Source organism: Tiliqua scincoides, chromosome 1, assembly GCF_035046505.1.
Source record: "Tiliqua scincoides isolate rTilSci1 chromosome 1, rTilSci1.hap2, whole genome shotgun sequence".
In the NCBI taxonomy this organism is placed as follows: Eukaryota; Metazoa; Chordata; class Lepidosauria; order Squamata; family Scincidae; genus Tiliqua; species Tiliqua scincoides.
Genome location: NC_089821.1, coordinates 102,638,742 through 102,663,740, shown reverse-complemented (window position 1 = coordinate 102,663,740; position 24,999 = coordinate 102,638,742). Strand labels below are relative to the sequence as shown.

At 42.6% G+C, this 24,999-nt stretch overlaps 1 protein-coding gene across 1 annotated transcript in view; it reads right to left on the bottom strand.

The window, feature by feature from the left end:
• Window positions 1-383: 383 nt before the first annotated feature.
• Window positions 384-24,999, bottom strand: part of LOC136657681 (sodium channel protein type 2 subunit alpha-like) — a 78,952-nt gene continuing 54,336 nt past the window's right edge. The window contains 10 exon segments of the mRNA XM_066634677.1: window positions 384-1,579; window positions 3,881-4,151; window positions 8,464-8,568; window positions 9,828-9,965; window positions 11,104-11,157; window positions 13,607-13,888; window positions 17,702-17,824; window positions 18,806-18,979; window positions 22,189-22,343; window positions 24,124-24,244. Coding sequence (XP_066490774.1) covers window positions 384-1,579; window positions 3,881-4,151; window positions 8,464-8,568; window positions 9,828-9,965; window positions 11,104-11,157; window positions 13,607-13,888; window positions 17,702-17,824; window positions 18,806-18,979; window positions 22,189-22,343; window positions 24,124-24,244 — 2,619 coding nt within the window.

The window sequence follows — 24,999 nt, the reverse complement described above, 5'->3', positions numbered from 1 at the left end:
GTGTTTTATGTTAAACACACATAAACTCTAGGTTTGCACCTCTTTTCCTGGTCCCTACAGTCTGGGTAGCCATTTTTCTTTCCTCTTCAGCAGTGTCAGCTGGTAGTGAAAACAGTAATCTCCTGTCAAAGCTGCCATCCTGTTTCACAGAGCGGCATTTGGATGACGAGGGGTCACTGTCTTGTTAATAGGCACTGACCTTAAGTATATATCTAATATTTGTATATATATTTATAGATATATTTATATGTGTTCCTGTGTGTGTGTCTGTGTGTGTAAAAACAGTCAGTTTGGCATAAACCTCCTATTGGAGTCCTTTTGAAATAATACGTTACTTTCTCAATCTGTAAACAATTGGTCACAAACTGAATCATTTGCTTTGCTCATTTTTTACCGTCCCTGATATCTTTACCTTTATCTTCTTTTTCTGATTTGTCTTTTTCATATTTGTCTTTGTCAGGCTTTGTAACGCTATCATAGGAAGGTGGAGAGGTGGTGGAGGGAGTCATGTCATTTTTCTCTGGAGTAGAATTATCGTTGAGCTTATCAATAATCATATCTTCTTTGATAAGAGTGTCATCTCCCTCTTTGATTCGATCTTTGTTAAATAGGCAGGCAACTTTTTTAACTTTTTGCCTTAAGAGGTAGCGCCTGAAGGCTCGCTGAATGATGGTAGCAGATACTTCCTCTTGCTTTCGTTTTAAGGTGGTTGTAATGGGTTCATAGGAGGCTTTTGAGGGATTGGCAGCCATAAACCGATCTTCCATTTGAACTCGAAGGGCATCCATTTCATCACTTTCACCCAAAACACGTTTTGTGAAAGCAAACAAGATGTCAAGGCAGTGAATTCTGTCACCACTGACCATGGGCAGATCCATTGCAATAAGCTGAACTTTGTTCGGTTTTGGTATTAGAAGAGGAGGATCCAGTGAAGCTGCAAAATCGGACAGTTTACTAAACTCTATGAACTGGGTTGCATCTGGATCAAACTTTTCCCAGACTTCATAGAACATCTCAAAGTCATCCTCACTCAAAGGCTCAGCACTTTCTTCTGTAGCAACACTGAAGTTCTCCAAAATAACAGCAATATACATGTTTACTACAACTAAAAATGATATGATGATGTAGCTGACAAAGAAGAAAATCCCAACAGAAGGGTTGCCGCAGTCTCCTTTCACTGAACTTCCTGGATGGTCTTTGTTAGGGTCACAGTCTGGCTCCTCACTGTAAAGAATGGGTAGTAACAAGCCATCCCAGCCAGCAGAGGTGGTAATCATGAAGAGGCAGATCATGCTGTTGCCAAATGTTTCAAAGTTGTACATGTCATCAATCCCACCTAACTTCTGAACATAGGCAAAGTTGGACATTCCAAATATAGCGTAGATGAACATGACCAGGAAAAGCAGGAGACCAATGTTAAACAAGGCAGGGAGAGACATCATCAAGGCAAAGAGCAGAGTGCGGATCCCTTTAGCGCCCTTGATTAGACGCAGGATTCGACCTATCCTGGCAAGTCGGATAACTCGGAACAAAGTGGGGGACACAAAGTATTTCTCAATGATCTCTGCCAGGAACATGCCTAAAAACAGGTTTTAAAAATAGATAATTAAGAAAAGCATATAAAAAGCAGCTAACATTCTTCATTAAATCTTAAGAATTGCACCCCTCAGGATTTAACCTTTCAACATAATGGTTTTCAAACTTTTTAGAGGCCCTAGAGGCTACTGCCTGATTTATAAATGTCAAGGGGTGTGGCTATAATGGTGATTGGGCAGCCTTGATGCACATAGGCTAATCTGCCTTGCCTGTTTCATGAACCACCCAAAACTGGGTCATGATCCTCTGGTGGGTCCTAGGCCCACAATTTGTACCTTTCTATGAAAATTTATAGGGCAGGCTTTCATTTAATGCACTAAAGGCGTACAGCTGTAGAAACCAAATTCTAACATTGCTATGATATCTTTGGTAATACAGAAGGATTTCTGTATGTCAAATTTTAAACGGATTTAAAAGTTGCTAAACATATTTTATATGTACAATTTTACATATTTTATATGCAAAATCAAAGATTGTTTATTGTATTAGCTAATAGCCATCACAATAAGATAAAACATGTAAATCCAAAAATACATCAAAGATACAAACAATGATAAAATGATAAAATGAGGTCAAAATCAAGCACAAAAGGCACCTACACCCATCATATTAAGGAATCTCCTTTACAATCTACCGCTATTTCCCCCAGGTAGTTGACACGAATAGTTCTGGCAGCTTTGGCAAACAGCGCCACGCTATAGGTGACCGATGGGTCATAATCGGAAAGTAACCAATACAATTTCGTAAGTGAGTTCTCCCCTTGAAGGGTAGCCAAAATAGGCTCCAAAAATCTTATCCTAGGATTTTGATAAAGCTGACAATGAAGCAGGTAATGTACAATATCTTCAATCTGTCCTGCTCCGCAAATACAAAGCCTCAAATGCCTGGGAATGGACATATATCTGCCATCTAGAACTGCAGTTGGCATGGTTTGAAAACGCAGTTCAGTGAACGCCTTTCTCAAGGAGGCAAAGGTATGTGAATATAAATATTGCACTCTTGAGTGACTTGGTTTCAAGAAACAGTACAACTGGGAGAAATTTGAAGATCTTACTATATCTAAATCCTGATCATTATCCAGTTTAAACATCCATTCCCTTAGCATTTGTTTTATTTCAGAAAAGACAAAAATGTCAGTAGAAAGGGCTTTAGATTTTAGGAGCATTTGCACCTGAGTGGCCCAGCCTCCTCTTCTCCACTGCTCAGCCAAACAGAGTTTAGGAAGACGATTTTCCGACATGTCCAGGACTCTCTTGTAATAAGAAATTATAGCTACGGCAGCCCTGGCCTTAATAGATACCATACCTGTCTCCATTCTAAGAAAAGCTGCAAGAGTAGATTGTGGAACAGCTAAAATGTGCCTCAAAAATTTATTTTGAGCAACTTCGGGAATATATATGTTGTTCTGTTTAATACCCCAGATCTCTATACCATATAACATTTGGGAAATTACTCTCCCCGAGAAAACCTTTAAAGCTGGAATTACCAAGTTGCCTCCTCTAGAATGGAAAAATTTTTAATAAGGCATAACTTGATTTTTGTGCTAATGTTTTAACATTCTGAAGTTGGAATTTCCAGCTGTTTCTTTCGTCGAAGAATACACCCAAATATTTAAAGGCAGGAACTTGTTCAATCTTGCGATCACCCAAAGTCCAACTAAATTTTGGAGAATGCTTGGCAAAAACCACTATTTTGGATTTGGCATAATTCACCTTCAATTGCTCTGAATCACTGAAATCTTGCAACTTATTTAGGATTCTCTTAAGCCCTTTCCTATTCAAAGATAATAAAACAATGTCGTCTGCATAAATGAGGGTTGCAATCTTATGATTTCCAATTGAGGGGGGGAAATGATCTGCATGAGTTAGAACATTTACAATGTTGTTGATATAAAGATTGAAAAGAAGTGGGGCCAACAAACACCCTTGTCTAACACCTTTGGTAGAACAAATTTCCTCCGTCAGTCTACCATCTGCACTTATCCTTACCCTCAAGATGGTATTGGCATATAATTCTTGCATTAAAAGCAGCAACCTCCTATCAATATTAGTCCCAGCAAGCTTATCCCATAGACGATCCCTAGGGACTGTATCAAATGCAGAAGAAAAATCTATAAATGCTGCAAAGAGCATATTTTATATGCAATTTTACATATTTTACACATTACAATTGTAATTTTGTATCAGAAATTAACCTCATAGTTAAAAACTTCAAAAACAGTATTGTCTCTACATTTTTCATTGATCACTCCCTTAATCTTTAACGGAAATGGATTTTTTCTTACCTACAATGGATAAAATGACAACTACAAAATCAAAAATGTTCCAGCCAATGGTGAAATAATAATAGCGGAGTGAAATCAGTTTCAAGACACATTCTCCAGTGAAAAGAACTATGAAAATCAGGTTAATTCGGTATAAATTTGTTTCCATTGCAGCAGTTTGGTCATCTGTTTCCACCATCATGGTGACCATGTTAAGGCAGATAAGAATCATGATGCTGATGTCAAAAGCTTGTTTTGTGACAAAATCAAAAACCATGCCTTGGAATTTGTTCTATAGACAGAGAAAAAATAGTGGTTATTCATAGATCTTGCGATTTTCATGGGAACAAACTGTTGTACTAAGAGTTGTAAATCTTCTCATTAAACAATATTGCTCAAAGTTAGGTGCACTCTTATTCCTCAGTAGAATTGAAGTGGCTGCTGGGGGCTTCTTCTTCTTCTTGTTTATTTATCCAGAAAAATTTAGCCAGGAATTTGAATATGACTTTTGACATTATTTGCCCCCCCCTTTTTTTGCAGATTCAGGCCCTCATATCTTTATAACTTATCAATATTTATAAAATGTGCTATTTTTAGAAATGTTTGAAAATGGTGCTATTTACCTTATTCAGAAGTACACCCACTGAATTCAGTAAGACGTAGGCTGTAATCCTATCTTACTGGAAACAAACACCTCTAGTTATTTTCTTTCTGAAGTTATAGCTACAGTTTTTGTTCACTCTTGATTTCTACCTATGCTTGACCACCATATGGTGTCACCCTGTAATGGACACTCCAGTTGGTGTCCCTCTTCTCCTCCTGCCAGAAGATGCAGAATTTGGATGGGGTGTGGGTTTATTTCACCCACCTCCTCCTCCACTAACTGGTGCTTGGCATGCATCACAGGAAGGGAGAGCTTCCTCCTCAGGTTCTGTCCCCTCTGCAGTAGTTTCCTTAGCCTCATCATAGGCTTCTCTTTCCCCCAAGGCCTGATTAGATCCCACAAACCACCCCACTCCGTTTTTTTGCCACACTTCCTTGCCGCCCTGTAGCTGCCCTAGGTGCAGCTACTCCTGTTTGGTCCTGAGGGGCATTATTGGTCATTCCTCTTCTCCAGTGGTGAGGTCAGCAGCCTGTCGACTTTGCTTGCCTGCCCTGGGGGCAGTGCAGCCTTTCCCCCAGTGCTTGCATCAAGCACTGTCTTCCTGGGTGGGGCCATATCATCCGTGCTCTTCTATGAGCAGTGTCTGGGCTACTTTGGGGGATGTGGCTGTTTCTTGATCCAGCCAGGAGGCCCACTAAGGCCTGCTAGGGCTATCATTGCTGATGGGCACATCAGGGACAACGACACAGCCACCCCAAATGAATGTGGGCCTCATGCCAGACATATTGTAATGCCCTTTCTGTTGGCCTCCTTTTATCTAAGGGAAAACAACTAATATAAATTCTCCACTCTACTGCTCACCTCACTTTTCTTGCCCATAAATATAACCATGTTTTGTGTCTTTTTTTTCTTTACACTGGTTTCCTTTCCTTTACCGTGTCCAATGTATTATGATCCTACTTATGTTTAAATGTCTACACCAGGGGTGTCAAACTGAAGCCCTAGGGGCCGGATGCAGCACACGGAAGCTTTTTATCTGGCCCTCAGGCTCTCTGCAGCTGAGTAGTGCTGAGGTGTACTAAAATAAGGGCAGCCCCCATGAAAATTGGGCCCTCCCATATCTTGAAATATGATCAAGATTTGTGTGTTTTCTCTTCTGTCATTTGCAGCTAATGAGTTCCTAAGTGAGAAAAAGTGCTTATTTCTGGTTATGACCTGTTTAATGACATCATTTCCAGCCCTCGGCAGGCACTGTGAATGCTGTTTGGCCCTTGGTATGAAACAAGTTAGACACCCTGGTCTACACTCTAGTATTCCCATTTTTCTTCAATTTCTGTTACATTCCTTCAATAATGCTACACTTGCCAATTGACAAGGCTAAGGATCTCACATGCTGTTTCCTGCCTTTGTCGTTTTTCCTTGGCAGCATTCTATCTTTGGAATTCACAGCTTTCCAAAGATACAGAGTCTCCCACTCATTAACAAGTGGGAGACATATTTTTCCTCTAAAGCAGGGGTCTCTAAACATTTTGGCCAAAGGGCCACATCAGATATCTGGCACAAGGTTGAGGGCCAGAAAAATATTAAATAAATATGTTAGAGATAGAACTTAGATGAATGAATGGGCTCAAATGTCCAGGATTTCTCCAAGCACCAACACAGCCCAAGAAATAAAGCACACACTTAAATGTACCCCCCCCATTCCTCCATCCCACAAGCACAACTCTGGTTGTATTTGGTCAACTGGGCCAGAGGCTCTCAGGGGATTAGAGGCTAGATGTGGGCCGGATAGAGGCTTGCCGTGGGCCGCATCTGGCCCCCGGGCCGGGGTTTGGAGACCCCAGCTCTAAAGTATTTCCTAATCCACTGTGATTTTGTTTAATAACTTTAGGCTATCTTCCTCCAATGTCTTTCAACCCCATGCTCACTTCTTCCTTATCTGTATGTCTGTTTAGAATTAAATTATAAGATTGTGGGCAGGGACTGAGTAAAAAGAAATAACAACTTAGATTGTGCCATCCATGTGCATGGTGCTTTGCAGAGGGGGAAAAAAAAAACAACTAGATCCCTGTGCCAGGGGCTCACAATCAAAACATAGATACAAGGGAGACAACAGAGGTTGCCTGGGACATAATTTCAGCTGGGTGTAAATCACCACATAACAGCATTCTAGATAACTCTACAGCAGTGTTATTCAAACTGTGAGGCGCGGCTCTTTAGGGCGGCACCGGGAATTCAAAGGGGAGGCGTGGGATGTCCTCTCGCAGCGATACAGTCACACCCTTGGGCAGAATACGAGCCCGTCTTCTGCGCTTTTTCTTAAAGCAGAAGAAACAGGAGTTGCTCAGCTGCGAGAGTGGCTGCTGCCGCCCCGCCCTCTTCCGAGCATGCTGGGCTTGCAGTCCTTAACCCTCGCTGATCCTTGTCTGGTTGGTTCCTAGTTCCCAGCATGGGATCGCTTCTCATCAAAGTGAAGTCTCTCTTTTCAATCCCCTCTCTTCCACTCCCCCCTTTCGATCTCCAAACCTTCCCACTTTCCTCCCCCTCCCCTTAAAGTTGCTTCCATGCAGTTGCCAAAGGGGGGGGGGGAGAGACAAGCACACACTTTACTTGGCCAGGAGCAGAAAAAGGGTACTGTTTTTAAAGTGATTTATTACTTGTTGTTTGACTGAAGAGGAAAGGCTGTATTTTTAAAGTGATGAATCTTGCTATTTGAAGGGAATACTTATCAGCCATTGATGAAGTGATTGCCAGCCCAATCCTATCCATACTTGACTCTAATGGGACTTACTTCTGAGTAGATATGCATAGGCTTGAGCTGTGTATCTCCTAGTATAGGAGACAAATCAGCATCCTAACCAAACCCTTATCAGCTCTGATATATTTTCATGGTCTATTTTTGTTTTCCCCACCAGCTGCTGGAAAAATTTAATTTCATTAAATTAATAAAGAGTTCAATCCTATCCAAGGAGAGTGGGAGAAATGACTAGGTGGATTGGGGTCCACAGGGGTGTGTGTGTGTAATGTTGGTCAGACTGGTTGTTCACAAAGTTCATTTGATAAAACAATTCTATTGGTATGCTTACAAAGTTTAAAAAAATGAGTCCTGGACCAGACAAAATCTACGTACTCCAGCATCCTGTCTCCAACAGTGATCAGCAGCTGATCATTTATAACCATGTATATTGCTGTGTATTAATAATATATTTTTAAGATCTGCATATTATTAATGATATGATTGGACTGTTGGCAACCTTCAGTCTCAAAAGACTATGGTATCGCGCTCTGAATGGTTGTTCTGGCACAGCGTCTAGTGTGGCTGAAAAGGCCAATCCGGGAGTGACAATCCCTTCCACACCGGGAGCAAGTGCAGTCTGTCCCTGGTCTGTCTCCCTGGCTATGGGCCTTCCTTCTTTGCCTCTTTGCCTCAGACTGTTGGCAAAGTGTCTCTTCAAACTGGGAAAGGCCATGCTGCACTGCCTGCCTCCAAGCGGGCCGCTCAGAGGCCAGGGTTTCCCACTTGTTGAGGTCCACTCCTAAGGCCTTCGGATCCCTCTTGCAGATATGATTAATATAATTAATATTAATATAGTTAATATATATTTAATATTTAATATTATAATAAATATAATATAATATATTATATTAATATATTAATATAGTTAATATTTCTGGCCACTTCCTGTTTAATGATGTCACTTCCAGCCCTCAGGAACACAATGGGGAGTCATGGCCAACAGCCATGGGGGTCAAGGGAGCCACTGGCCGGAAAAGTTGGAGTACCACTGCTCTACAGAAATATTTAAAACAGGGCATTTAGGCCCAAACCCAAGGGGGCATGTGCTACATCCTGTTGTGGTTAGGGTGTCCCAGAGGTCTCTTCAAGGTAATGGAATGTTTATTCCCTTACCTTGGGGCTACATGTGGCTGCATCAGTACTGGAAAGTTGGAAAGGATTGAGCCCTAAGTACATAACAGTAGAAATACTCATGAGGCTTACCGCTGGCCTGGGTATGGGTTTTTGTGGTTTCTTGGACCCCAATTTTTTCATTGCATTGTAATATTTCTTCTGCTCTTCTGTCATAAAGATGTCTTGACCTCCAAAGTAAAGAAATGAAACCAAACCTGGTTACAACTTGTTAACATTTTTTGTCTTATAATAATGTGCATCAGGCCTGTTGCTTGGAGATCAGCATCAATCAGTTAGACGGGGAAGCTGACCATGTATCAAGGCAAATGACACTACCTTTGATTTCAGAAGTTTATGTGGAATATATGTTCCCTGGTCCAGTTTTTTTTTTCCTTGCAGGTGTGGAAACTGTGATGTGCCCATAGTGTAGCACTGCCCACAATGCCCTGCTCCATTCATTTGATTGGAGAAAGCAGATCAACATGTCCAATTCTTTGTATGTATGAATCTGCTTTCTCTGCTGAAATTAATGGAATAGTTCCTCCATACAGGAGCCTTGTGTGCATATATGAGAAGTGTTGGTCTCTGGAACAGAGTGACTATTTTTGTTTGACTTTAAAGTTAATTTTGCAAACTGGTGATCATGCTGGAATTCTTCCACAGTGTTTTTTCATTGCTACATGCTTGGTTCTTTTCTTAAGAACCACACACTCTACTCAGAGAAAAATTTGCTTAGTATTTGTCTACAGTAACCATACATTGTTCAACTAAAGTGCACACATTTTACTTATATTGCACAATGTCTGGAGGTGGCTTTAGACAAGGGCTCCAGGATCGCTCTGGTAGTGGGTGCTCTGGTAGTGGGTGCTATCTCTTGATTCAAGATGCATAGAGTGCCAAACCAGCCCCTGCAGATAGCAAACTGATCAGCAGTGATATACAGCAAGGGAAAAGCTGCGAAAGAAACCACTGGGGGAATTGGGAGATGTCATGGTTACCAGGGCAACAATGCTACAGCATCAGCCTACTGGTAACCTGGATGTTTCAGGGGACTTTGAGTGTAGGCTGTGTGCACGCATCAACTGCAGGCTCTATTCAGCCGTTCTGGGGAGGAGGGCAATGATGATAGATGCCAAATGGCCTTACTCCCTGCTGAAGAGGTGACCACAAATGAAGATGAGGAGAGAGGAAGATAGGAGTGACACAGAAACCCCTTTCCTTTCCAGGTCTGAAGCCAGGGGTGCAAAAGCTCCTGGGGCAACAGTGTTGTGGGATTTGATGGAGATCATTTTGTGCTTCCAGAAAAACTATCCTCCTGAACTCCATTTTTGGAGGAAAAAATAAATATTTTTTTCATCATTCTTAAACTCTAATGGTAAACATAGCAGAACAGCTGCTAACCCATTATCATTAAACCTGACAGAGCATTCTGAACAGAGTGATAAAATACTTATCTTCTTCTTCTGTTGATTAAAATTGTCTATGATGACGCCAATAAACAAGTTCAAGGTGAAAAAGGACCCAAAGATGATGAAAATGACAAAGTAAAGATACATATACAAATTGTCCTCGTATTGAGGTTGCTTCTCCACCTACAAAGCAAGAACATTTATTAAGAAAAAATAACGGAGAAAACAACACAAAATGAGATGCTTTTATTCTTAAGAATTATGCATTTTAAGACTGACACTAAATATAACCAGCCACTATCTGGCAAAATTGTTTGAAATTGCTACACCCTCATAATTTCTAAAGTATGACTTTATTTTGACTTTACAGCCACATACAAAGCTCTAAAGTGATTATTTTGGAATGGTATGTTAGAAAGTAAGGAACATTCCCAACTGGTAGCAACACTGACACTTCGTGTCACTCAAGCATGCTTCTGACATCACACCAAAATGTGCTTTAATAATTGGGTGATGATGGCCATATGGGATTGTGCTCCAGGAAGAGCTCCAGGAGAATCTCTCCAAATTGGGAGAATGGGCTGGGGCACCTCCCTTATAAGGAAAGGCTAGCATGTTTAGAGATCTTTAGTGTAGAAAAAAGGAGCCTGATGGGGACATGATTGTGGCATACAAAATTATGCAGGAGCTTTAGGCATGATCCCGCAGGGCTCTTCTTATATTCTTATAATATGTTATAAGAACCAGGGGACATCCACTAAAATTGAGTGTTGGGCGGGTTAGGACAGACAAAAGAAAATATTTCTTTACTCAGCATGTGGTCGGTCTGTGGAACTCCTTGCCACAGGGTGTGGTGCTGGCGTCTAGCCTAGATGCCTTTAAAAGGGATTGGACGAGTTTCTGGAGGAAAAATCCATTATGGGGTACAAGCCATGATGTGTATGCGCAACCTCCTGATTTTAGAAATGGGTTAAGTCAGAATGCCAGATGTAGGGGAGGGCACCAGGATGAGGTCTCTTGTTATCTGGTGTGCTCCCTGGGGCATTTGGTGGGCCGCTGTGAGATACAGGAAGCTGGACTAGATGGGCCTATGGCCTGATCCAGTGGGGCTGTTCTTATGTTCTTATGTTCTTATGTTGGTTTAGCCTTGAGCTCTTACACACCCCTTTCTGTGCAACAGAAGAAAGTTTGGAACTTCCTATTCTTGTTTAGAAGAAGCTGGGATTTGATGTGACGTGACAATCCTAGCTTGTTCTAAATACATACTTCTAAATAATAACTTCGTGAAATCTGAATGCTAAAGTGTGAATAGCATACTTACATTTCGTGAATCCACAGCTGCATACATAATATCCATCCAGCCTTTGAAAGTTGCCTGCAGACAGAACACAAGCTTAATACCTACTCTTCATACATAAGATGGTAATTGTTTTTAAACACTGAAGAGCAAACTGTTCATACCATGTATGTTTGCGTGTATATGTCAAACATACAAATACCTAATTGTGGTCTTCTGATACAAGAAAACCCTTTAGATTAAAACAATACAGGTTCCCAGAACCCCCGTTGATGCCAAAAATTGTGTTAAAGGAAATCCATTTCAAAAACAATGTCCCCTTGCTCAGCAATTTAAAAACAGCCTTACTTACCTTTGTAATGCACAAAATGGCAGTAGACAACCTCTCTCTCTCTCTCTCTCTCTCTCTCTCTCTCTCTCTCTCTCTCTCCAGGCACTTAGAAAGGCTCCATTCCTTGGCAAGCGGGAGCTTGGGAAAGAACGCAAAGAGAATGCAAAGCGCAGGTGATAATCATTTCTGCTTTGCATTTTCATGTGTTCTGGGCGGAGTGAGGGCTTGCCTAGGAGTGAAGCTTTTCTAAGTGCCTGGAGAGAGACAGAGATCTGTCTGACTGCTGCCAGCTCTCCCCATTACAACAGTATGCAAGGCTGTTTTTAAAAAGGACATTTTCCCTTTAATTTCTCATCACATTGAGACAAAACTGCAGTGAAAAATCTATGAATAATTAGGTTATACCTGTAATATTATTGTGGAACTTAGATGACAAAAGCCTCACTATTTTAAACAATCAGTAATACCCTTTTTTCTTAATATTAATACTATAATATATGTTGTCTAGCAGTGGTGGAATGAGCACATGCACTGTCGCAAATGTGCCATAAAAGACTGCTGGTCTGCCACCGCCACTCGGAAGCCTGCGCCCACTGGAGCAGGTAGGTGCTTTGCTGGCTGGTAGGGGCAGTGGGAGGACGGAGTTGTTACTGGACAGGGAGGGGCAGTTCAGGCCCAGGTGGGGGCAAGGATAGTGGCTGCAGCTACCACCACAACCTATTCTCCCTCCTGGGCCTGAAAACCTGACATAGGGTGGTTCAAGTTTTCACCAGCAATATTACTAGTGTGGATCTGAGTAGCCACATAGAGGCTGCTGGGGTTTTACCTGGAGTAAGAGGATGAAAGTCCCCTTCCTTCCAAGGAGACCTCCAGCAGCCTCTATTCCTGCACTGGATGCAGCGGAGGCTGCACTGGCCCTGCAGTATTGTGGCATGGAACTATCATTAAGATTGGGCTATCTAGTTGTTTTTTTTAAAGTATAGCATTGTACAATAGAATAAACAAACTATTGACTGCTTAGAATAATACTAGTGTGAAGAAGCCCATGGAGAAACAATATATTTTCCTGTGAATCACCAGTGTGGGTGCAATTAGGGTCTCTTGTTTTGCAAAAGGGTAGAAAATGGGCTAAAACAGTAGTTCAATGAAGGAATTTTGATTCTGCATATACTGCCTGTTCACAAAGCAAAGTGTTTTCTTAACAAGCGTTATGTTGTTCAGGACACCATCACAACATGAACTTCCAGCTCAATGAACATGATTTGAAAAAATACTAAATTCGACAAAAGAGATACTATTAATGTTTCATAAATATGTTCATAACATATACATATTATAGCACCATTTTCTAACATATATTAATTAACGTGTGTAAACATGTCCACATTTTACAAATGTTAACTTTGGCCTAATTGATAACATTTGTCTGAGTTTTGTAGTGGAAGGTGGATATTTAAGAGCTCAATCCTGTACAGATGAAATGCACAACTACCCCAGCCATATTGCAAATGAATGTATTTGAAGCCAGATAGTCTCCATCTTAATCATATTTTTCTAGTGAGAAAAATTGCAAGAAAATATTTGCTAGAGGAAGGAAGGCTGGGCAGTCCACAATCCTGAGCTGCCCGGCATGCAGGGCCGCCGTGGCATCCCGAGTACAACCAGGCAGCCACTGGCAGCTTCTTGAGAGAAGGGAAGCAGCCCTGCAACGAGGCTACTTGATTCTACAGCAGCTCTGGAGCTGCTGCAGAATTGGAGAGTCCTGTGTAGGAATGCATGGTCCCACGCGGGGGTCAGGATCCGGTGGAGTGGAGCTTCACCGGTCCCGCCCACTCCCTCCCCGCTCTCTCTCCTGCCATGCCTCCTCCCCACCCTCCGCCCGCCTTCCCCTGCTTCCCCCACCCCGGAACACCTCCTCCCCCCTTCCCCCCACACCCCCACCCGCCTCTCGGCTGCCAGGTGGTCTGGGTGACCACTGGGTGGTGGAACGCAGGCCCAGTGCCAGAGCTGGCCCTGCGTGGGATTGTGCTGAGCTAGCTCTGATGCTGGGCCCACAGTAAGTGCTTGAAAATGTGCCTTACGGCATGTTTGCAACTGTGTGCACCAGCAGTGAGCACAGGGCTCTGGATCAGGCCCTAAGAGAACAATGTTGTGTTTGACATAATTAAAGAAATGTATAAAAAAATTGCTACTTACTACTTGAAGCAAAGAAAGGTAACCGAGTCCCACATTATCAAAGTTGACTTTTACATTTTTCCAGCGGGCGGTTTCATTCCTTTCTATGAGCTCATTACACTGAGTCAGATTGTCAACTTGGTCGATACTAAACATTTCACCAGTTGAAGTGTTAACACAGTGGTAGAACTTGCCGGCAAAGAGATTCACTCCCATAATACTGAAGATTAGCCAGAATATAAGACACACAAGAAGCACATTCATGATAGATGGAATCGCTCCCAAGAGAGCATTCACCACCACCTATAGAACAAGTGAAGCCATAGAAGAAAAGTGTGAACTTGGTCGAACTGCAAAAGCATCAATGTTGAGTACATATTTCTGAAAGAAATACAAACTTCTGAATCATTTTAAAGAAGGATGTTCATTTTTTTAACATAGTGCCCTGCTTGAGTCATGGATCAAGTCAGAAGAGAAATAGGACAAAAATAATGGAAGTACGAAGGCAGTGTTTTTTAAACTGTGGGTTGGGACCCACTAGGTGGGTCGCAAACCAATTTCAGGTGAGTCCCCATTCATTTCAAAATTTTATTTTTAATATTTTAGACTTGATGCTACCATGGTATATGACTGCATTTGGGGAAATGTTACAGATCTGTACTTCTAGCAGGCTACTGTGTATATGCATTTAACAATGATAGTCAATGGGGCTTCCTCCTGGGTACGCATGGGTAGGATTGCCGCCTATGATTGTTAAAAATTTTCCTGCTTGATGATGTCACTTCTGGTCATAACATCACTTCCAGTGGGTCCTGACAGATTCTCATTCTAAAAAGTGGGTTCTGGTGCTAAATGTGTGAGAACCACTGCACTAAGATGTATAATTAGGAAATAAATAATAGGTGGATGATACCAACCAAATGAATGCCCTGAGAAATGACAGAAAAGAATTTCTAAATGCAAGCATACAGAGATTCTATACAAAATATAACCAAGTAAGGGCGCAATCCAGGAGGGTTGCAAACGTTCCGTAGGGCATGTGCGGAAGCTGACACATGCCTCTGTGCCAACGGTAGCACCGAGCCTTGCGTCAGTCCAGCTGGGCTGATGCAAGGCTCTGGGGTGGGCAGGGAGGAGGCAGGAGAGAGGCGTTCTGGGGCGGGAGAGGGTGGGTGATGGGCGGCCCTGGGGGTGGACAGGTGGGGAGTGGCAGGCAGAGCTGGGACCCAGCAGTTATGCAGGATCTCAACCCCTGTTCCCCGGGAGTTCGGAGCTTCAAGCCGCTCCACTTTCCTCGGACTTGCGCCACCTTGGGAGGTGGCACAAGTCCCAGGAGACCCATAGAGGCCAGGGTGCCTTACCCGGAGGTAAGGATAAGTTCCCCACTTTGGGCCCCTATCCCATGCTGGATACAGAGCAAGCCTCTTGGCTTGCCTGTTCCAGTGCAGGATTGGATTGCGCCCTAAATTTTCCCATGACATTTACAAATCAGATTAAATCAAGGATGAAAGGAAACAGAAATGGCAACATAAATATTGTTTCAAATAAGGTAATCCAAAGAGGGATGATGCATCTACTGCTATTTTCCCCTTATTTTCATTGGGTAAGGACCCAATCCTATCCAACTTTCCAGCACTGATGCAGCCATGGGGTGTGTGCTGCATCATGTGGTGGAGGCAGTCACAGAGGCCTCCTCAAGGTAAGGAATGGTTTGTTCCCGTATTTCAGGGCTGCCTTGTGGCTGCACTGGGGTGGGAAAGTTGGATAGGATTTGGCCCTAAGAGTTATAGTGACAGAGCGCTACTGCACAGTAGCAGTAGCATGGCTAGAGGGCTGCAAAATCATAAGTAAGTACAGGCTTCTGAATGTGAGTGTAAGTAGCGCCTCCCACTTGCTGCTGTTGCTGCCTGAATGGCTCCGAGGGCAAGCGCGCAGTAGTGAAGCAGATTCATATTCAAATTTCTCGTTAGGTGGGCTTTAAAGCAGGCCCACACAACTTGTGATCCACCACCCTGAATGCAGCCCACATTTACCAGTGGTGCCAGATGAAGCGTGGGAGTGATATGGGATCACATGCATGGGAAGTCTATATGAACTAACGACACAACCTGAGGGAGCCATGAAGTCAGCTTCCATGAGTTATGGATGCAATATGGAGCTCTGGACATAGAGCAGTTTTAGCATCAATGATGTTGCCATGATAATTAATTAGTGATTATTCTAGAGCTGTATATATTGCACAGAACTGGCAGTGCCTGGAAATTGTGTACTATTCTAACTAGGGAAGGCACACAGTGGCTAAGGTTAAATATAGCCCTATTTTAGTTAGTGTATATTTATTTTAAATTTTATTTAATTACAAAAACTGGATTACCTACCCTTAGCTTTAGAAATGTTAAATTTAAATTTTAATAAATAAATAAATTGATTGATTGATAAAATAAAGCAATATAGACAACTGACTTCAAGGCATGGGAGTCACCAAACCCATGGGATGCATGTCTTTCTCTTCGAGTTATATGATCAGTCATGTGTTATTCCTTCCATAATTGCTGCATTTCTACAGCTGACCTACATTTCCCCTTTCCTGAGTCCTACAGCTATACTGCTCGCTTACAGCATGAATCCTTTGATAAAGTTGAAAACATAGTGCCAGATACATGCTACATCTGCCACCATGAAATGTGGAATATAAGGGCCCCCAGAACAGGAAAATATTTGAAGGGCCAAAAATCATCACAGGTATTTTTAAATTTAGGAGCCCATAAGCATAGAAGAATTATTGTACCAATGTGGAATACTGCCCTCAATAAATTATAAAACAGAATACAGAATTTTTAAAAAAATACATATTTAGGAGAAAGTACTTTGTGATCTACACTGTCAAGAAAAGCAAAGGGGGATCTATTCTTTTTCTCAGGATGTTTACATATAAATGGGGCAGGAGGTCTGGTCTAGAGGGTAGAGCCTCCATTTGCCTGAAGATAACATCCGAAGGTCACCAGTTCGAGGCCACTGGCACCATGCGACCTTGAAGCAGGTGACAAGCTGAGCCGAGTTATTCCATCTGCTCTGAGTGTGGGAGGATGGAGACCAGAATGTGAAACCAGATCAAGAAAGTAACACCTGAATGTTGTGGTTCTTGTAAGATAGAACATTCTTTCAAAATGTAAAAATCCCTACGGGGATTTAAATAGCCTGCCTATGTAAACCGCCTTGAATAAAGTCTTGAATAAAGAAAGGTGGTATATAAATACCTGTATTATTATTATTATTATTATTATTATTATTATTATTATTATTATTATTATTATTATTATTATTAATAATAATAATAATAATAATAATAATAATAATAATAATAATAATAATATTAAATTACTCCAAGAATATAACCTGTCATATTGAAGAGCAACTCCGATGGCACATGTACCTTTGGCTGAAATTAAAGCATACTGATACAGCACTGCACAAGAAGCGAAACTTGGTGAATCCCAATCTGGGGGGAACTGCCTCGCCCGACCAGATAGGCTGGGGCTCTGGATCACAGCTCTGGGGGCTCTGGTCATGTGGCTCAATGATCTCCTTGGCTATGGTAATAACTGGCAACTGGAATGCCAAACTAGGCTTATCTGAGTCTCACCTTGCATACAGTTGGAGCTGAGACCAGTGGGGCACTAAAACCCAGCAGGTGAGAGCAGAGTGGGGAAGAGAGAAGTGAGGGAAGCAGCAGAGAGGAAGTGAACAGAACGGAGAGGGAGAAACTAGAGGACAGATGGAATGTGAAGTCTAGCGGAGGATGGAGGCACAGGAAACAGAACCAGCAAAGACTGAAAAAGGAGGGATGAGAGGCCTGGGGGTTCCCAATGAGCTGGGGAGTGGGAAGAAAGGAAAAGGAGGAGGAGGAAGGTCAGGAAACTAAGGAGGAAATGGGGGAGGACTGGAAACCACTGGTGTATAGTGGAGAAGAATGCCCTACTGGACAGCTGCCAGGGGCTGGCAACAAAGGCGATGGCCTTCCATTGGTGTGCTGGAATGTCTGGAGAAAATACTGTAATAAGAATAGTTTTGTTTCACACAGACATTATTTCAGGCTTATAAAAAAAATTTTCTTACCCTCATTCCTTCAAATCTTGATAAAGCTCTTAGAGGTCTCAAAGCTCTTAAAGTCCTAAGGGATTTAATTGCACCAAGTTCGGAGTAGCCTAAGGCATTTGCTGTTAAGCTAATTAAAGAGACCTATACCCAGAAAATAAAAGAGATTCATTTGTTAGATGTAGCACTTTTAAAGAACCACCATGCCCTCTTTTTCAAGGCATTTTTCGATAATCTGGAGAAAAATTTCAAGTCAGCCAAAGCAGAACAACAAATACACGTGAAAGGGCAAATCAGTCCAGCTGGCACAAAGAAAATATTCTATTATATAAAAAGCTTGCAGCATCTTTAAACCTAACTAGTTTATCGCATAAGCATTCTTTGATAACAGACGCATGAGGTGTCATCCTAAGTAGGTTTGTGCATGTACACATGTGTACACAAACACACACATGGAGGGGAAAAAACTGGAAATAGGACAGTTAAATGCTAGAGGAAATGCAAAAGGCCTTGTTTCCTTGCTGGGTCCATAGGGGATGCTGACATTTGCAGTCCCTGCCTTTTCCCTGCTGCCTCATGGTCTCCTCTGGGTAAGGGAACAATTGGGTAAGTGTCCTTACCCAAGTTTAAGCCTCCATGGCACATGGGGAGCAGGGGTCCATTCAGATCTGTGCTAGCTAATAGCTGGCACAGGTCTGTATGGACCAGTGCCACAAGATCAGTTCTGGGAAGGGGGTTAAGATTTGGTGGATGCTGCAGCGACAGAACCCGCTCCCTTCATGGACCTGAGCTGCCTATCTCCCACCCTGTCGCCACACTGTTCTACCCCCACCCCTCCTGCCTCCCCTGCCACTTTACCTCAATCGTCACTGTCTTTGCGCTGCTCTGGAGCTCCCAGGAAGGTTTCAGCCTTCCCACTGGCACTCCAGTAGCACACCAGCTTCATCTCCTGCTTATGGGACTCCCAGAGGTAGGAAACAGGAGGCTGGACTAGATGTACTTTGCTCTGATTTAGCAGTACTATTCTTATGATTGAGATCTATTCTATGGCATGGTAACAGCACTTTATGCACTGTTACCACTTTATAACTCACTTTAATGAACATATAAAGGCGGGATACATACATCAACAATGAGGAAATCCAACCAGCACCAGGCATTAGTGAAATACACTTGGAAGCCATAGGCCACCCACTTCAGAAGCATTTCCAGGATAAAGATGTATGTGAAGACCTTGTCAGCATATTCCAGCACAGTCTTGATAGTCTTCCTCTGTTCAATGTATATATCTTCAAAGGCCTGTGACAAAAGATTTTTTTTGTTGAGTTTTAATAGACTTTGCTTTATGAAATATTTACGTCTTCTTTCCAGAACTAAAGTTTCTCTCTCCTTACCCCCCATCTCTAAAAAGAATTAACAGCTAGACCAGTGGTTCCCAAACATTTTAGCACAAGAATCCACTTTTTCTAAATGACACTCTATCAGGTCTTCTCAAACTAGGCCATCACGACGCCCCACCCAGAGGGCCCTGGACTCGGCCCCCTTAAGGGATGGGGCAGGGGGAGGCAGCGATGCGATCCCCAGGATCCCAGGGTTGCTGGCAGCCCTCTGCGACCCTCTGCAGGGATCCCCAGCCTTCAAAGAGTGAAAGTGGAGCAATCACACTCCACTTCTGGTTTTACAGAGGTGGAGCGCAATTGCGTCACTTTCACTTTCCAGAGGCAGATGGTCACGCAGGGCTCCCTGCACCTTGGGAGGTTGCAGCAGGGACTGGTAAGTGCATGCCAGTCCCTGAAGCCCCCTTAGCAACGTGATCCTGGGGATCTCATTGCTGCCTTCCCCCCGCCCCCGCTGCCTTCCCCTCTTCCCCGCATAGACTTAGAGGCGCTCAAACTCTCCCAGAGAGTTTGAGAACCACTGCTCTATCAGGACCCACCTAGGTTTACTAGACTTTTTAAAAAAAGGAAATAATATTTTATTTATTGATAAGTGATAATAACCAGAAAAAAGAACCAAAAACTTCCTATATTACATATACTTGCAAACCACAGGAGCTGAGCTCTTTGCAGGGTAATCAGCAGTTATAGTACCTGATTTTTGAATTGCCTCAGGGCTTGAGGCAATTCGTTATCTCATCTTTCCATCACCCTGTGGCGAACCACCAAAAATCAGGTTGCAACCCACCAACCAGTGGGTCCTCAGCGGGTTCCCAGTGGTTTGGGAACCACTGAGCTCGACTATTGTGAGTTTCTGTTGGTCAAATCAAAACACTTTTTGCAAGCAACACACTGTGGTTGACAACATTTGTGGAACCTATTCACTCTGTAGGGGAGTAATTTTCACCATCTCCACCAGTCGGAACAAAACATTCCATTGGATCCTGTGTTTGTCCCTTACAAGTAGTAAGTAGATATTAGTAAGTAAGTAAGTAGATATCCCTTACTTCAGTGGTTTCCAAACTGTGCACCATGGTGCCCAAGGGCAATGGGATGAATTTGCAGGGGTGCTATGGGATGTCCCCAGCGGCCCTACTGGTTCTCTTGGATACTGCCATCTTGAATTAGGCAGCAGTTCCAAACTTACAATGATCACAATGACCTGTGGTCATGGTGCCTATTGCAGAAGCGTCATCACCTGGCTCTCCCAGGTGTCACCATCTTGTATCGCATGAGTTCATACACAATTCAAATGGTGGCTCCCAAGAGAGCTGGGCAATGGTGCCACTGCAACAGGGCTCCATGGCTGCAGGACGCTGTCACCACACTAAGTTTGGGAATTGCTTACTGTGGAATCATTTGGGAACCTAGTAGATGTGGGCAACCTTTCTTCTCTTTTCTTCAATTTAGCCTGATCCTTTTGTCTTTCTAGTTTCACGTTCCAGCTTTACCTTTGAATGGGCAATATAGTCCAGTAGCCAACTGGTACTGATCTTGTAAAATACATATTATCTTGACAGTAAGAACTGATGAGGACTTTATGATATGGAAGATCTTGGGCAGGAGGTCTGGTCTAGAGGGTAGAGCCTCCGTCTGCCTGAAGATAACATCCACAAGGTTGCCCAGTTCGAGGCCACCGGCACCGTGCGACCTTGAAGCAGCTGACAAGCTGAAGCCGAGCTATTCCATCTGCTCTGAGCATGGGAGGATGGAGGCCAGAATGTGAAGCCAGATCGGAATGAAACACCTGAATGTTGTGGTTATTGAAAGAAAGAACCTTCTTTCAATTGTAAAAATCCCTATTTAATAAGGGATTTAGATAAGCCTGCCTATGTAAACCGCCTTGAATAAAGTCCTGAATAAAGACCAAGAAAGGCAGTATATAAATACCTATCATCATCATCATCATCATCATCATCATCATCATCTCTCATGGCAGCAGGTTGGCCTGGTCATGAGTGCCTTCCCAATCCTACACTTCAAATTCTCTGTGATGCTCAGGCCACAGAAGCCGTTTTCAATTTCAATGTTCAATCAGTTTCAAACCTTCAGCCTTATAGTAACTGTATTCTTATTGATTCAGTTGAAATCTGGCTAGGCTTTGAAAAAAAAAAATCACTAATCCAGTATTGGTATCAGAAATATCCTCATTAAGCACAGCTTTTTTTTTTTCTTTTTTTTTTAAAGTATGACATGAATTTAGCAATGAGCCAATTTAAGGACTGCTATTTGTAGTGCAGGTACAGATATATTTGTAGTGCAGCTGAGTCTGGTGGCCCTACTGGCTTTTAGCCTAACCTTCAGTGGGCTGCAGCTCCATTGTCAAAAGTTCCTTCTGCTCACTGAAGGAGTATTGTATTCTCACAAGGACCCTTGGAATGAGGACAAATCACAAAGGGAAGAAGTTTCCAATGACAGAGCATGCTCTGCTTAAGGTTAGGATTCAATCCATTGTCAGTATCTATGTGGCGTCCCACTGATCTCAATGTTTAACTTATGCATTTAAAAAAAATACCCTGAAAATGTGATCTTTCTTCAATCCAACCCAAAAGTGAAAGGTTAACATCTTCTTACCTGAACTATCAAATCAACACAAAGCAGAAATAGTGTTTTGAGTTTTCATCCTAATTTGGGTCATTTAAGATTTTTAATATCATTTGCTAGCAGGCTTTCGTAAGAACATAAGAACAGCCCCACTGGATCTAGTCCAGCTTCCTGTATCTCACAGCAGCCCACCAAATGAATTTCATTTTTCTCATTCATCTTAGTTGGTGTTAGTTGATGTCAATACTTTTTCAGTGAAATTCTTAAAAAACACACATGGACAATTCAGGGTGAGATGGGACATAAAATGGATTAACACCTTTCTTTTGGGGAAACGATAATAGTTAGGGAAAAAGTTTTAGATAAATGTTTTTCATGCTGCTCTGGGGTCTGTTATCACCTCACAGGGTTAAATACTGCACAGCTTTTCATTGCTGACAATTATGTGCCTGGATTTTTTCCTGTGCTAACTCTCTGGGATACATAAGAGTGTTTCAAAGCTAACAATTGTTCCATGTTTAGAATTACCAGAGCACCACTGCTGAGGAGAATCATGAAGACAATAAAAGTCTCAAACCAATTATGTTCTACTATTTTGTAGCAGGTCTTCCGAAGATTCCACCAGATTTTCCCTTTTCCATCTTCTATGCTAACTTGGCAGCATTTGAACTTCCGGATACAGCCTGGCAAAATACAGCATGAAGACATGACAAGTGAGAATAAGGCAATGCATTCTGACACAGCAGTTAACTAATAACTAAGGGCCCAATCCTATCTAACTTTCCAGCTCTGGCATAACCACAATGCAGCCCCATGATAAGGGAACACATGTTCCCATACCTTAAGAAGGCCCCAGTGACTGCCCCTCGACCATAGGATGCAGCACACACCCCACAGGCACAACTGCAACAGTACTGCAACATTGGATAGGATTGGGCCCTTATTCGATAGACTAAAGTAGAACGTATTCTAAAAATTGAAAACTGCTCCCTCATCCTGCTACGGTGCATGCTTGGCAATCGGGCAGCTCAGGTCTTTATGAGGTAAAATGTAAAATCAGCTCAACCATGCATCACTCTCCTTTAAGAGGTGTGCCTACTTGTTTTCCATGCCATGCAAACTACTCCTATTTGGAGCATCTCCTAGCCCATTTTATGGTGTATAAAAATATTTCAGGTTCCCCTCTGTGTTGTATGAAAGAATGCCTTATGTTTGGATAACGTCCACTGAACTCTCCATTCATAATTATGTCACATTAACAATTTGATAGCGTGCAATTTAGATGTGGGGACACAAAAGGGCGTCTCAAGAAAACGTACACACACTTTATAGTGTCAAATTTATTATGCTATACTTTGCATATATACTGCACATGGTGTGCATAAAAGCAGGTGCTTGACCCCATTAATTAGTTAATGAATTAGACAAAGTGCTCGAATCCCCATTTGTGTCTGTAGACCTCTGAGATAACTGATTAAGAGATCTGCAGACATCCACCAACAAGTCTGCTGGGATGGTTCCACGCATCTCTTCCTTAGGGTGTTGCATGATTTCTACAACAAAGTATGTACAGCTCATTAAATGTGTGTACATTTTTCTGGAGACACCCTATAGATCAGTAATTTTCAACCAGTGTGCTGTGGCATATGGGTGTGCCGTGAATGGTCCACAGGTATGCTCTGGAGTTTCAGGGAGGGTCATTTATTAGTAGGTCCATTGGGAGATGTGAACTCAGCAGCGTACCTAGAGGGGGCAAGCTGGGCAAATGCCCTGGGCGCTGTGCTGGGGGTGCCGCTGCGACCTGCTCCAGGCATGCCAAGAACCACGCTGATAGTGACTGCAGGATCACAGTGACTGTCAGTGTAGATCCACACCGTGAACCTCCTCCAATTTTGGAGGAGAGGTGAGGTGTGCCACTTCTCTGATTCCATGGGAGCACTTTGTGGCCGCTGGAAGTGGCACCTAGAAGGAGAGTGCCTCCCACCTCCTGGAAGCAGCGCTCACCTGTCCTGGGAGCTGCTTCCAGCGGCCCCAAAATGCTCCAGTGGAGCCTGGACTGCCTCATTCGTTCCCCCTTTCTATCAAAGGGGGAACGGAGGAGGCAAAGTGCGGAGTTAATTGTGATGACGATGATGTCACCACAATGACTTCTGGGTCAGGGGTGGGGGGGCGGCAAAGTCAGAGGTGGCCCCAGGTGCGGGAAAGCCCAGGACCGCCTCTGTGTGAACCCCCAAGTATGCCCATTTTTGGCACAGCTGCCCCAGCGGGGGGGGGGGGGGGGGGATTAGGGAAATTATAGAATTTGGCTCTTAATATGTGTATATCTCCATTAAAATGATTCTAACTGCATTTCTGTGGCTGCAAAATGTTTCAGAGGAAGATATACAGTCACATACTGTAGCAATAATATATCAGAGGGCAGGAAGCTAGGTAAAAATATGCTCAATATATTACATCACTCACCTTCTGTAAAACAGGCTTCGGGTTCAAGAGATTCTTCAGGTTCAGCCTCTGGCTGCTCTCCTACTTGAGGAAGTCCAACATCAACTGTGCTACCTTCAGATGAACTAGAAGCATTTAGTTTCTGCAAATAAAGCCCCATGAAAAGCTATTAATTGCTATTCTATTTGTTAGAGCATTCAGTGTACTTAATGCATTCCAAAATGCTCTTACACATATGTAATGCCAGTTTGCTTTCCTGTAGGTAAGGTCACCAGAGTTAGAAATTACATCATGTGCACTTTTTCCACAATGGAAATTATTTCATCTGTTCATACAGGGAAGAACAATTTTGAACCAATTTTGCTACTGAGCTGAGCCACATACAAAATGGAGAATTCTGAAACAAGTTTACATTAACACTAAATGTGGCTAGTGGTCTATTCAAATCATGTCTACAGAGAGCACCATCAATTGGTTACTGTTTTCCCTAAGTTATGACCAAACCAACTGAAAGCTAAAAGAAGTATTTTCATGTCCAATGCATATATAGCAATACTATATTTCACTTTTTTCTTCCCATTGACATGAAAACACACACAATTATTGGTTCTAAAAATATTTTTAAATCTCTGTAAGTTCAGAAAGAAAAGCAGCATATTAATTTCAGAGCAAGAGCCAGTACTTTGCATTCTCTTTTGCCAATGCACTTGCACAGCAGACTGTGCATTTCGAAACTACTTTTTATTCTTGCATGGTCCGCATATATGTCCTCTTAGTACATGGTGAAATCTGCTTATTTTTAGCATAGTTGTTGAAAGACAATACAACCTATTTTGGAGAAAAGGGCATTGCATCAGTGATGAAAAAATGATGTCACCCAAACTTCCAACTGGTTTC